Source organism: Apteryx rowi, unplaced genomic scaffold, assembly GCF_003343035.1.
Source record: "Apteryx rowi isolate R43461 unplaced genomic scaffold, aptRow1 scaffold_261, whole genome shotgun sequence".
NCBI classification, from domain to species: Eukaryota; Metazoa; Chordata; class Aves; order Apterygiformes; family Apterygidae; genus Apteryx; species Apteryx rowi.
Genome location: NW_020448986.1, coordinates 1,025,985 through 1,041,352, shown reverse-complemented (window position 1 = coordinate 1,041,352; position 15,368 = coordinate 1,025,985). Strand labels below are relative to the sequence as shown.

Sequence of the window (15,368 nt, the reverse complement as noted above, 5' to 3'; positions counted from 1 at the left end):
TAGAAAACCTATTCTTCCTTAAAAATGTTCATTTGCTTAATTTTCCAATTTCAATTCAAGTTGCATCAGAAAGGATTCCTCATCTCCATACTGGGATTTCTAGTGAAACTATGGGGCAAGAAAAATGGAAGAAGACATACTGTAGAATCACCACTAGCTATTTAGTTATGTAGGAAAATAGATGGGAAACTGACACTCAAGGAGACTAAATTAGTAAGTTGCTGTACAGTAGTATGAGAGTGATACTAAAATGAAGTTCTTCTTTCTGTTTTGCCACAAAAATCTATTGTTTTCATCTTGAATCGGAATAGGGAACTATCAAAAATAGTTGAAAATCTCAACAAGTTTCACAGTGTTATAGAACAAGGTAATATTTACATTACCAGCACTAAATGCAGGGGATCTCATGACTTCTGTACACATGGGGATAGGTGATATACAAGTTGAACGGAGAACAGACATGCTAGAGTTAAGCTCTGTGTCTTAAGGATTCAGAGTTAGTCTACATTTGAAACATGCATATCATTTGAACTAGGGAAAGCAAATTAAACAGAATGTTCCATTCACAGTACAAGGCATATGAGAACATTCTCATATATACACCATATTTGAAAGGACATGACTAAGTCACACCCATGAGGGCAGAAAGGTCTGGTCTTTGGCCTCCAATCTGAGAGACAGATTGAGAGTTTAAAAGCCACTGCATTACAATTTTCTGGAATAACAGAGAGGTTTTGATGTAAAAGTGAAAGTTAAATATAGGCAAGTAGACCAAAGATGGTGACCAAAACAGAGAAACAGAGGGATAGCTGAGTCTCTTCTTGGACCTACTGTAAAACTTTGTAGACATGCTCACTGAATTTCTTGATTGTTGAATACTTGGGTATTTTAAAAGGAACTACAATGTATTAATAGTTAATATCATAGAGTAACTTAGGTTGAGAGGGACCTCAGGATGTCATCTGGTCCAACTTTCCACACAAAGCACAGCTAACCTCCACGTTTTATTTTGCCTGTATTTATGTCTGGGTTCCTCAATAATTGTTATCTATTGGTAATCCCAATTTGGCCACACAAAAAATTACTGAAGAAACAGTAAGTTACAGGTACTCATATAATATGCTACCTTCTTCCCAGTGCTCTGTCTAGAAACAACATAGCCTTGATGTACCAAAGCTTGCTTATCTTTTGTATTTTATGAGGGAAGATAGAACTCCTGCCAATAGACTTCAGGAGTGAAAAATTCCTCAGAGAGAGGAATCAGAAATTCCTCAGGAGAGAGCATGCAGATGAAATATCTGATGCCTGTGCTGTTAATAGAGCTCCTGGGAGCTCAGAGGGCTTGACAGAATTCCTGTGCTTCTGAACAGTTATCACAAAGAGTTTGATATCTTTGAGGATGCAGCTGTTCCCCTAGTGGTCATGTTTTCCATGGGGAGTAAATTCAGCTTACTTATGGACACTCCAGATGCCTGAGTGTTTTGGAAATAGAACCATATCCTTCCTGAAACGTGATAGTAATTGTCCTAAAAAAGTCATCTCTGTAAATATGAAATGCCCAGAAATCATCTGCCAAATAGGAATAGTTTTACTTTTATATGTTGCAATAAAATGAAAAGGGAATCAAAATCAGACCAATAAAAGAAAGTGTCTTACAGATTTATCCAAATATATTTCTGATGGTGGAATTACTAGAGGAATGGGACTGAGATTCATTATGACTGCTTGCATTGTCATCAGGAGAAATTGGCACTTCTAATGTGCTCTTCATCTTTCTTACAAAAGTCTCCACTGGGTCTAGCTGAAGAGAGGGATTGCATATGAGATTAAGCCACCTACATTTTGGGGCTTGTACTAGTACTAGTACTACTTGAAATGCCTTAGGGCATCCTGCCAGACTTCCAGCTGCAGTTGCAGAAGGATGTGGGTTTCCTGTTTGTCCTTTGTCACATCTGCTAGCCTCATGAGGACTTCTGAGATATCCAAGGTACCTCAAATAGCGCTAGACATTGATGTACGGCCAACAGAATTGAGCTCCTAGTGTCTAGTCAGCTGAAGAGTTCTCTTGCTTACGCCATTGATGAGATCCCACATCTGGAGTACTGCGTCCAGTTCTGGGCTCCCCAGTACAAGAGAGATGTAGCACTACTGGAGCAAGTCCAGCGAAGGGCTACAAAGATGATTAGGGGACTGGAGCATCTCTCTTATGAGGAAAGGCTGAGAGAGCTGGGCCTGTTTAGCTTGGAGAAGAGAAGGCTGAGAGGAGATCTTATCAATGTATACAAGTATCTGAAGGGAGGGTGTCGAGAGGATGGGACCAGACTCTTTTCAGTGGTGCCGAGCGACAGGACGCGAGGCAATGGGCACAAACTGAAACACAGACACTTCCATCTGAACATGAGGAAAAACTTCTTCACTGTGAGGGTGACAGAGCACTGGAACAGGTTGCCCCGAGAGGTGGTGGAGTCTCCTTCTCTGGAGATATTCAAAACGCGCCTGGATGCAATCCTGTGCAATGTGCTCTAGGTGACCCTGCTTGAGCAGGGGGGTTGGACTAGATGATCTCCAGAGGTCCCTTCCAACCTCAGCGATTCTGTGATTCTGTGATTCTGTGACTTTAATAGGAGTTTAGACACACAGCACGCTTGTAGATGACTACACTTAGTTTTCTTAATTTCCCACTGAATCTCATGCAAGATGACTCATCAGGTTTAAATGCATAAGTCTGCATAATAGACATCAAAAAGTATATGAAGTAAGTCCTATGATAGGTGACCTGAATAGATGCCTGAATCAATAGTGCATAATATGGGATTCACAATGCAGTGTTTAAGGTAGCGGGTGAATAACTAAGAAAGAGGCAGCATCCTTTTGCACAATATCGTAATGTTAAAACATTTGTCCAGGAAGGTGAAGAAAGACCTATTTTTTAGGTAGTTCCCAGTGTCAATAATCTTGAAACCAAACCCAAGAAGTGTGATGTAATCACTACAGTATTGATAAAGAATTGATTGATTAAGATGTTTCAAACACTCTGAGGCTGAGGAGGACCTAAAAGCCTGGTTTCTCATTTCCAAATGTAGTTTTGAGATGTATTTCATGCTTTCAGTCAAAGTAGGGATAGCTGAACTCAATAAATTGGGCCACTCTGGGAACTTTGGTCAAATTTAGATGCTTCTGTGTTAACATCTGAACTTCTCCTAGCCAAGGGGAAGCCACTTCTGGATGTGTATGAAATACTGTGTGTTGGCATTTATGGAATTTTGTCATCCAGAGATGACAATAGAGGCAATAACTAAATGTAAGCACCTTTGCAGTCTGCCAGCATGGTTAGCAGATCTGAATCACTCACTCACTTAAGCCTAACCATTTATCATGGCATCTGAGTCCACTTTAGGCACTGAAATGAGCTGTGTGAATATAACCCTTACAAATTTACTCATAGATTTATTATTCTATGTAATAAATAAATGTGTAAAAGAGCATGGAGCAGAATATTTGTAGACAAAACTTTGTTTGGAGCCATAGAAAATACACATCAAAGAAAGACTAATGTTACATACAAATGCCTCATCTCAGTGAGGGTCACAGAATAAAAGAATAGCAGTATGATGCATTTTCATTAGTTAGGCTAGATAATCTTGAGCCCAAATAACATCTAGCCCATCCTTATAGATGTGTCTGATAAACCTCAGCTTCAACAGATGTAGCTATATGCTTTTGAAAGACATCCTCAAAAGGAGGATATGCCATATGATATGTTGTATAAACATTTAGTTTACTCTGTAAATTCTCCAAAATGTTCCAAAAGATTGTTCTACATTTAGTTCTTGTGCTTGACTGTGTCTTTCCATTTATTAATAGGCACCACAAGGCCACATAAGGAGGGAGAAGTCCCTGGTGTGGACTATATTTTCATCACAGTTGAAGATTTTATGGAATTGGAGAAAAGTGGTGCTCTCTTAGAAAGTGGAACATATGAAGGTAAGCACACTTTTACTGCTAAATCTGTCTCGTGTTTCCATTATGTTTTTTTTTTTTCTAAATTTATAGAATTGCATTGGGACATCCCATTACAAATATGTCATTGCTACTGTTATCAGAAATTTGTGAAGAGCCAGATGGCAATGATGAAAATATTTTCATATTTAAAAGCTAAATGCAGATGGTTTGATTGTAATTTTAGTGTATTAGACTGGCTAAGAGAAACAGAATAATACGTTGCAGTTATAGGAAAGAAACACTAGTTCCTTATGCCAAATACTTGAGGAAATTTCCACAAAATTTAAGGAAATAATTGCATTTCTAGCATAGGACAAAGCAAAGTCTACAACAGAAATAAATTTTAAGGCTGATGCTTTTCTTCTAAATACTGTGGTACACAGTGTTCCTGCAAATACCAGTGTAATATCAGAGGTTGAAACAGCACTATAAAGGTAAAACAAGAAGATTTTGTGTTATCGTGTCTTAAGGGCTTTGAAAAATTATTGAAATGAATTCATTAATTTTGTAATATGACAAAGCAATAGGGACTGTCCTAATGGCTGTATTGGAAAATGTGTGTTTATGGGGCAAAGAGCTAGCACCCTAGTGCGGAATAGGAGGGAGAAGAGAACTACCTGATCATTCATCTGATTTCCAACATTTTCCAAAACATAGCTATCCTGGAAGTTGAACTACTGTGAACTGAAGGGCAGTTACACAGCGTGTCATTGAAATAAAACCAGAAACTGTGCTACACTTTTTAAAGCCACATTCTTCTTAGAAATACACTAGTATTTAAGATAACTGAATAATGGATGGATCTTTTTATTATTATCTTAATCTTGAAAGCAAAATTGCGGGCAACACCTTTTATATGAAAAATATGACCAATGCATATAAGAATACCTGGGTGAATAGGATCATTTATGGGAAACAGCCCCGTATTTTTATTTTGTAACAGAAAAAGTAATGAAGACCTTTTGGTCCTGACTTTGTCCCTATCAAGGAAAGCATCTGAAGATAAATAAGGAGCTATTTGCACCAAAGAAAATCATTAGCTGTGTTATAAATAGCAGGAAAGAAGGTAATCCTTTCTCACCTAATCAGCACAAAGTACCCATTGGAAAGTAAATAAATTTTCATGAAGAGTTGTATCAATACAGCCATTGTAACAACGAAGATTTCCATTAAAGAAGGTCAATAACAGGAAAATATATCTTCTTTTCCTTTCCTCCTTTTTCCCCACAGTCTGACACCTAGTGGAAAAAGTCAGATAAACATTAATGCAAAGTCAACACCACACTTTTACATTTATCTGACTTTCAATGTATATTAAGCCTTCCTTGAAAAAGTCTTTTTGTTAACTTAGGTGTTTGAAAGAGCATAAGTATAGTACAAGTCTGTCATTGCTTGACCATGTAATTTCATTTGATTGTCGCAAGTTTGTAGAGATTGAACTGCTAGTTTAAATTAATTCACAATGTTGTTATGTCCCTTGGGGGATACTGAGATGTGTCTTTTAATACCAGCTACCAGAGCTGAGTGGACAGCAAGGTGAAATGTTGGTTGGGGAAGGCTACATAACTCCTTAAGCCTTCTTAAGAAGAAAGGGCCAAAGTCATAACTACACAATATCCGTCACATCATTCTCTGATCACAGATGACAAGTTCACTGAAGTCAAAAAGTCATAAACCAAAGGCAAACTGAAATAAACTCAACAAAGCAATTTCTGCGCAGATCCTGTCTTTGATGCCCAGGCTTCCCAGTCAGCAGATGTGCGTTCTGAGAAATAGTAGATAATGTATTATCTACCTGTACATTATGGCAGATAACAGTGTATGAGAAAATATAGCTGGTTTATGGATGGTGTATTTGCTGTTCCCATATAGAGACTTCTGGCAATATCCTTACTTACCTAAGCGATATGCCCCATTCACCTGTTATCCCTCATGACTGTAGTACCTTCCTCAGGGAAGAATTTTGGTATTCAGTCCCAAACTTTCCTGAGCGTGCTAAGTCTTCAGTGATTGTCTTTGCTTACGACAGTTGTACCCACCAGGGCAAAGAGATTTCCAATCCCCTCATCCCCTTGAGAAGATGATTTTAGAATCCTTCCCTAGATCAACAACTCATGTGATCATGTTTGTTCAAAGAGATGTATTGTCTCTCCTTATCAGCACTGGTCATTAGGTTTCTAAGAAAAATCAGACTTCTTTTTAATGATTCTCAGGGTTAAAAGATTGGTTTGCACTTTTTTTTTCCTTGAAAAGATCATTCTATATTTAGTTATGTTTCTGTAGTTCGGTTGAGTCAGTCCAATCTGACTTTCTAGCTGTGGTCAGTATGTATCCGTTTGTCTCTAACAGGAAAATGTTTAAAACAAGGGACTTCTCATTAACCTGAGATAAAAAGACAAACTCTTTGTAGATGCGGGTGTTGGCTTTCACCACTTCTTGAATATAAGGATTGATTTAGTCAATTTACCTTCTGCTGTATGAATTCCAAGGAGAATCAGAAACATCTCAGTAATGCAAAGGAGAAAGAGGCCAAGTGGAGACTTACCTGATACATACTCTTTGTATTGTTCAGTAAAGTATTCAGTGTTGTTAGGAGTGGGGGATAGGTTAATATTACTATGAGAAAAATACCCAATGAATCTAGTTAGGAACTTTTGTTCTGTTGCAAGCGAATAATAGTCATGATTTCATCCGTAGCAGGATATAGACTAAAAGTGAAACCAGTGTATATTTTCAGAGAATGCTTCTCTGACAATACTATATACTCCTTTCTTCTGAAGCACACACTGTTTTTTGAGTTTTAAAATAGATTTTAAGTTACAAAAGCTTCAGAATTAAAAATAGGATGCTCTGTAACTTCTTCACTACTCAGGCTGTGAGATATGCCTTTGTCTACTACTTTTGTGACAACTGTAAATGACTGCAACATTCCAAAGTGTTGTATAAAAGCAGTAGTATGTTCATAATAAAAACAGTACAAACTTCATTTTTTACCAATCTTGCAAATATTATTTTTACTTAATCTCAGTATGGCAACCCCCTGACTATATATCTTTTGTATTTATATCTTTTTATATCTTTTTGAGCAACCGCTGGAAAGACCAAGCTGTCTTTATAGATAAGGATTCTTTTAAACATACAAGCTACATAAACGGTTGCTGCATGTTTTGTACGTCTCCTGTGATAAAGCTGAAAGAATAAATTGTAGAAGTCTTGCTTCCGCTCCCACTGAACTTAATGGTCCAAGTCACATTGAGTTCAGTGAGATTGTTTCCAAGTTCTGAATTTGTAATAAAGTTCCAGTGAATTCTACCAATGCATTCCTACTTGGGGCAGAGGGTGTTTCTTGATGTACCCCAAATTCACTTGTTTAGAGATCTCTTTATAACAGCTCAAACAAATTCTGAAGATTTTTACTTCGTTTTTCCTTAGCAAAACTCCAATTTACTCTACTGATCCAAGAAGTCATGATTTGGCTCAGAATGATAACGTTTGGAAATAAAACATATTTCTGACACAGATATTGGGTAAGGTAAAATAATGACATCTTTGTAACAGAGGAGGAAGTGTTTCTGCACAGAATAAAAGCCACTCGTCTCTTAAGCAGACTGATGTAACACAGAAGGACATCTCCCAGCAAAATAGTCCAAGTTCCTTTTCCAGTTCTGGAAGGAAGTCCCATATGGCCAGATTTATAGATGGTCTTTGAATTGTCATAATATGAACTAATCAATAAAATACAGAAAAACGTAACTGCAATAAAAAGACAAACTCTATATATGTGTGTTCTGTCTTTCACCACTTCTCAAATAGAAGGGTTGACTCAGTGTACTGTCACCTCTCTGATATGTCAAAAATTGTATGGAAACTTAGTTCATGGATCACTGACTTCATAGACCATTCCCATCTCCTTATTAGATCAGCAAAACTTCTTAGCCAGTGCAGCATATCAGTAGACTGAAAATGTATTTAAAATATATGTTGGGTAAGAATACTGATGCTTATAAAGAAAAATGTAACAGCTTCAATATTTTTTTCATAAAAAACAGATATGATAAGCACTTGATTGAAAGTTATTGCTTGTAAGACATCATTATGAAGCATTAATAAGAGCTGAAGAGCCCTGCATGTTATGAGTAGAATTACCTTTTAAAAGTAAAATATACAGTAGCAGTACTAGAAATAACAGGAATTGTTCAATGTATAAATACTTTATGAAAAAGCAACATGTTGTTGATTATCTGTAAGAACATAAATGTGTTTCAAATATACAACAGCAAGAGGGATTTTAGCAGTGTGGAATTCTATAGGAAATCCAAACGTAGAAAAGTTTCTTCATATCTGTAAAGGATGTGGCAAAATTATGAAATTAAGTGAATTTAACCAGCACAACAACGTACCATGTAGAACTCTTTTTTTAGCCAGTTTTTGTTTACTTCTGAAAACCTCTATAAAATTGTTTTAGCAAACACTCATAATTTGCTATCAATATAAGAATAGCTCTTAACTTTATCCCATGAAAAGCAATCTTTTTAGTTACTGTGACATTAATGTTATGAAAAATCCACTTTTTATCATTTGTTTGATTGTTTGGAATTATCCCAAGTTATGTGTTAAGCCACTGCTTAAGATTCAAAGCTAGCTGAAACTATGTAACGGCTTACACGATCATGGACTTTTCTTGGGCCCACTGAAGTCCACTGAAGTCAGTGGTAAAATTCCAATTGGCTTAAATGGAGATCGGATTTCACCCATATTTTCTGACTGGTTTAGTATTATATGGCAGAAGGCTGAGTGTTAGCTGAAATTTCCTTATTAATCCAGAACTCTGAATTAATAAGTCCTTTAAAAAAATGGGTGAATATATTCCTTCAGTGAAACCTGAATGTTCTGTATTTCTTGTGTATCTGAGGAAACAAAACTTTCAGTTGTTGTAGGAACAGTTTTAAAGGGTTAGATTACATGTGTTTAGCTGTATCATCATTATTCAGCTCTCCTGGGAAAGTGAATGGGGGTTGAAGCTGAGGTCTTGGCGCTGGCTCCCTTCCCACACACTGGCAAATAGGCGGCACCAGGAGGTATTTTGAGTCCATTCATCTGAGAGGTGTAGAGGGTCCTAAAAACCAACATCTTGCCAAGGAAACACTAAGTTTTGCATAGGCCTTCACTGACAGCCATCTCCCAAGCCAAATTTAACCTGTGCAGAGGCAAAATTCAGGGTAGAACTTTCTGTTCAGCTAATGTCTTTTAGTAGATATCTAATTTTACTATCTTGCAGATTTGAAGTATGAGTTAAGGACTGCTCCACAAAGGCATAGAGTTTTCAACTTCTGCATTGTGGTGACAATGGTTTTATAAAGAGGTGATGTTTGATTCCAGTGGCTTTGATTCCATTTTGCCATGTAGAAAGCTGTAAGGAATTCAAAATTTGCACCACTTATTCTATACAGCATTCCCTCACGAGCAGAACATTCTGAGCACTCTACAGTAAAGGATTAGATGGGAAATGAAACAAAATAAAGATAATAAAATGCTACCTTCTTAAGACCTAAACACAGTAGTTAATGAAATATTCTGATTTAAAATGGGAAGCAAAGGGATTATAAGGGAAGATGGGTATACATAAAAATATAAGTAGTCTTTCAAAAGCCATATCTTTTAAGAGCAGAAAGTGCTTCAAGGGCATGGAGAAATAGAATGAGACACTTTATAGTGAGGATCAGATTCCCATTGAAAGTGCTTCTCAAAGTGGTACCTCCCATGGCAATACTTCTCATCATCATATCCAGAGAAAGTGTAAATGTGTATATGTCACCATTTAGGTCAAAATATAAGAGAATAAATCTTTCTTAAATACAGTCAGTGACTTCCGGGTCTAATTCTGTATTGGTGTGATTTTATGGACTTTGTTGTTTCTCCCCCTCATCCTTGAGGCAGAAGAAGGAGCTGAATCTCATTTTCATCATTAAATATGAAGTGCAAAGCACTGTTGATTTATTTTCTAAAAAAATAAAGAGGGAAGCATAGCCCTCAAAAATGTAAATGCACAGAAGCTCAAAAATGTAATGCCAGTGGGTGTATCAGAATATATAAGTAATCCTGTCTGCTTTTGTTAATGCATTTTGAGGCATTAAACATCACATTTGGTTCTTCTTTTAAAGTTTATTTAAATATTCTGTCATTTTCTAGGGGAAGTAGTAAGGAATCAAAATTCAATAAATATGATTTCATTTTTTGTAAGAAAAGCAGAGCTGCTTTTTAAAATTATAGTATTGAAATATAAAGGGTGAGTTTCATAATGACTTGTGCAATGCCTTTTTTAACTTTCTGAAATACAGCAATAGTGTGACAGATTGTGTCTTTCCTCTGTGTCCTGAATTGGAGGCTGTATAAATGCTGATTGTTTTGATAATTGGCATTCATGTTGTGTGGTGTTTCTGTCTTAGGAATTCAGCCCTCTGTCTTAGCTAGCACTCACAGACAAGCACACTGGTGGTGTCAAAATACTAACCTGTTTTGATGCTGCTTGGTTCCTGTTGTTGAGGCTGCTAGGTGAGGGTCCTTCCTAATATAGTCCTCTCACTCCTGCCACTCAGGCTCTTCTCTCTCTTCTGGAGCAAGCCTTGTAGTTCCCTCCCCAGCATGGGTCCTGCAGCAGGTCACTGTCTCTCCACAGCAGAATGGTCACACTGCAGCAAAGCTGCTGGTCAGGGAAAGCTTAGAGATACCTGAGACTGCAGACCATATCAACAGGTGAATATTATTCTTTCAGGAATATTTACAATATAATCAGTTTGGGTCTACTACAAGAACATAAGCAATGATGATAAGGAAAGATGAAGTACAGATGTTCATCACATGCCAACATGAAAATATGGCACCAGGACCATGTAGGTCAGTATAGGTGAAACCCAGACCCACAAGCAGCCAGGAAATGGTATTATGCGACTATGATCTACTATACTCTGCTCCATAGCAGATTCAGTCACATGAAATTAGAAGAGTGGGACTGCTCTGCCTTTAAACAGATAGCATCCTAACGAAAAGGCGCGAGGGCTCCTTACTCCTATGCACTTCCAGAGAAATGAGAGAAAGCACTGGCTTCCCCCTGGCTCCTAACTGGGTTCAGCTGAAAGGAAACCAATAGCCGAAGCAGTTCCCTTTGTATCTAGAAGCATCCTTCTGCTCACATTCCCTGCCCAGAAAGTGGTTGTACCAAGGACAGGTAGGGGTAGACTTGATCTGTGCATGTATTGAGTAGGTTGTGATTGGGATTGGGCCATGATGCAGCCTGTTGCAAAGCTGAACTCCCTGCCTCACCTGCCAGACAGCTCTGCTGCCTGCGTACAGGGTGTTAGGTAGCCAGAGCAGCATTTCTGATCATCCCAGGGTGCTGGCTGAGGCCCTAACTGAATCACTGCACATTGCTTCTTTCAACCAGTTGTGTTGGGCACAAGGCCAGAGGTTAGCCAATGTCACACATGGCTTGGTAGAGCCCATATTTCTGCTGGGTAACACTGTGTAGCTCAGCAGAAGTGTGCATGGACATTCAATTCATCTAATTTATTTTCTTCTGTTGGGATTCTGTGGCTACTAGAAGCAGCAATCTATTGCCAGTTCAGGGTTGCTTTACATTGCATCAGCTGAAGAAATCAGCCACAAGTGGGTTGCCCAGGCACACAACACTTTTCTTTGCTTGTGTGTGTTTCCAGGGTTCTGCAGGATGGAGGGCAAGAACAAGTGGCACAGAGCACTGATTGTGTGAGTTTCTGAGCTCCATAAAGTCTTTCTGCTCAAACAGGCCCACTGAAACAAGTTTCAATGTACTTTATTTTATATCAATACCTAGATCAGCACCAAAGGGGTCTCAGCATCAGAACAATCAAGAAATGACTTCAACTGATTCATCCTTTTTCCTGAGCTGAGTTGAACATGTCTCAGCTCAGCTCGAGACATGCCCCATTCCTTACAATTCTGTGCAGTCACTACCAGAAATGTATTAACAAACTGAAGTGTCCAGACAAAAGTAATGCAAATTACCAGGAGGGCGGCAGGGAATAAATTTAGAGAACTCATCAGATACAGCTTTGTTGGCTAATGATTGAGAAGCTTAGAGAATTTAAAATGTCTGAAACCCACGGATGAATAAAGATTATTGAAAGTTGGGCAAATATGTAACCAGGGCTAATGTGATGTATCTGAAAAAGATGAACAGTTGGATTTAATATTGGGAACAAATTTTCATATAATGATGTGGATTAAATGTTAGACTAACCTCCAGAGGAGGAGATCGAAGTTCCATCCTTTAGGAAGTTTTAAAATAGTTATTAGTAGAAACATTCCTGCACTAGTAGAGAGATTAATTAAAGGCTGTACTATAGCATTGCCTACTTCAACATAGTTTTTACAAATGCTCTCTATGCAACATATTAGGTTTTCCTGTTTTTTATATAAGGCAGATCACAACCAGTTAATATGGGCATTATAGATACAATTCTAACTGAACTTCAGCTGCAGTATATATTGTGCTGTGTTAGTTTAAATGCAGATTGTATTAGTGTTAAATGCTGTACAGCCTGAGCTTGAAAGGGAATAAAGGCAATAGCACTGATAAGGCACATTTGTCTGTAGGCATTACAAAAGATGTTAAAGACTTTAACATCTCAAATTACAAATCATAATGATGTGTCATTGCTTCAGAGAAGTGTTTAGCTACAATGCTCAGTTACAGAGTTCTCCATTTTTGAATATGTTATTGAAAACACTCAATATTCATTATATCCAGTTTACGTGTATTTATCAAGCTATTACATCCATCTGAAGTTCCTCTGGATATTATATCCTCTTGGGCACCACACATTCGTAATTGTGATATACCACATTATTCTGTTTCAGCTGAAGAAAGATCACCTTCTGTAGCAAACAGTGCTCTGCTAGATACCATAAACTGTAGTCCAAAAGGTCTTTGGGAGATACTTCTTAACTCACATTAAGGAACTCCCCATTGTCTTTCCATTTTGTCAACCTCAGAATTTTCCAAAATATTGAATTTTGTTTTCAAATGACAAGGTGTACTCGACCTTCTGTAATACTTTTCTATCAACATCTCCCTATGAAGCAAAGGATTTTTCTTTATGAGGATGTGTTCATGGAACCATAATTATGGCTACAGAATATGAACTGCAATTTGCATTGCCCGCTCTACTAAATATCCAGCAGCCTGAATGGTGCTATAAAGTAAGAAAACTATCAAAAGTCATCCATCAGAGATTACTGTATGCCATAGTTACCTGCAGCAATGGAGAGTGAAGGTACATACACAAAATAGCCTTTGCTCTGATTCTGCATCAGTATCTCCCCAACTTGGCTGCTAGGAGGCTGTGTTAAAAGCCTTTTTAGAGTCAAGGTGAAGGTCAGCCACTGCTTTCCCCTCATCCACAGAGAAAGCTGTTGCATCATACAAAGCAATCAGGTTGGTCAAGTAAATCTGCACTGCCTGTTCCTGATCACCTTAGTACCTGAAGATCACTTCCATGAGAACATGCTCCATGATTTTCCCAGGACTGAAGTGAGGCTAGTGATCTGGTAGTTTCCCAGATCCATCTTGCTCTTTTTGAAGATAGTTTTAACAATTGACTTCTCTAGCCTTTTCTCCCTTAATCACCACTACTTTTCAGACATACAGAATAGTCTCACATTAACATCAAGCCAGCTTCCTCAGCACCTTCAGATGCAGCCTGTCCAGTCCTGTCGACTTGAATATGTCCAGCTGATATAGCTAGCCCTAAGTGGATCATTCTCTACCATGGGCAGTACTTCTCTCTGCCAGACTTTGCCACCAAATTGAGACCTGAAAGGCCTGGGAGCAGCAGACATTGCTAAGGCAATGAAGGCATTGGGTACCTCAGCCTTTTCCATGCAAAGTCACCTAACCAGTTGGGCACCAGGCCCACATTCTCTCTGGTCCTCCTTTTGCTGCTGATGTAGCTATAGAAACCCTTCCTTTTGCCCTTCGTATTCTTCACCAGTTTCAACTCTTGCTGTTCTTTGGCCTTCCTAATTCTATCCCACATATCCAGGCAATGTTTCTGTATTCCTCCTTGCTTGCCTGGCCCTGTTTCTGCCTCCCTGACACACCTGTAGTCAGGAGCTCCCTGTGAGCAAAAGTGAGCCCCTACAGTCTTCTCTTGTTTGCACAATGTTCTATAAAACAAGGGGAGGTTTTGTCTATACTAGGAAGGATCAGGTTATATTTTCTGTATTTCTATTTTTTCAGCAGAAATTGCTTTGCAGCAAGACATAAAAGTTCCTTGTTTTGGCTTTTGGGGGAAGGGTGTTTTTTTTAAATCTCACTTTGATTACAATGTTTCAATGTCAAGGTATTCTAGGACTTTGCAGAATCACACACAGCCCTGGTTATGGCTGCTATGGTGGACTCCAGACATGTGAAAAAAGATGCATCTTGCTGCCCGCCAGCACATTACAAGGATATAGACTCCTATCAAGATGATCATGAAATAATGAAGGACACAGAGAAGCAGGTTGTACCAAGTGTGGAATAGAGCAATGTAAGTGTGGGAGGAGGGCCTGAATTTGTATGATTAATTCAAAAGAAGGATTGAGCTACACAAAGCACAGGCTGATACAGCTTTTTCTGCAATAGAGTTATGTTACTTCCCAAGTGAGCTAATTAAAACAAGATAAAAGACGAATGAAATCCAAACAATAAAAGGAGTGTTTGTGTTGCGAAGTAATGCAGTGCCTGATAAAAAAGCTAAAGATATTGGAATCAAACAAACAAAACCTTTCTGGTGTAGAGAAACCCATATACTGGGTTTACGCTGATTTCAAATATAATTATTCCATCTTTGACCTTGTGTAAATGAAAGAATAAATAGGTCTTCTAGGTTTTCTTTGGGCCAGTGGAGGGCTCCCATTGTATTTCCAGCAAAAGTAATGGAAATACAGTCAGAAATCAAGGTCAAATATGCTGGAATGAAATATGCTGGAGAATGAAATATAATGGTCCAGTTGCTGACCTACATTTACAGTTATTTTACATCATACAGACAGAAAAAAACTAGCCCAAAATATAACATCATCAGTTTCAGAAGATGCTACTGATGTAGAATAATCCCATGGACTCCTCTGTGTTCTGTGCATGTGAATGCTCTCCCCTAATAAGCATAGAGAAAAGTTGTGGTGATTAAGGGAGCTTTAAATGAAAGAACCAAATGAACTCTTTTTCTTGTTGCTATTTTTACTAACAGGTTGTCAGGGAGCCCCAGGCATAGACCAGGAGCCATTGGCTAGGTGCTGCAGAAGCAAAGAATAAGACAGTCCTTTCCTTAGGGAAATTACCCTTG

The 15,368-nt window shown here is 38.2% G+C and overlaps 1 protein-coding gene across 1 annotated transcript in view; it reads left to right on the top strand.

Annotated features, from left to right (window-relative positions):
• The first annotated feature begins 3,276 nt into the window (after window positions 1-3,276).
• MAGI2 (membrane associated guanylate kinase, WW and PDZ domain containing 2) overlaps window positions 3,277-15,368 on the top strand; it is a 307,050-nt gene continuing 294,958 nt past the window's right edge. Inside the window, exons 1-2 of the mRNA XM_026067739.1 lie at window positions 3,277-3,301; window positions 3,865-3,984. Of these exons, the coding sequence (XP_025923524.1) occupies window positions 3,277-3,301; window positions 3,865-3,984 (145 nt within the window). The remainder of the gene's footprint in view (window positions 3,302-3,864; window positions 3,985-15,368) is intronic.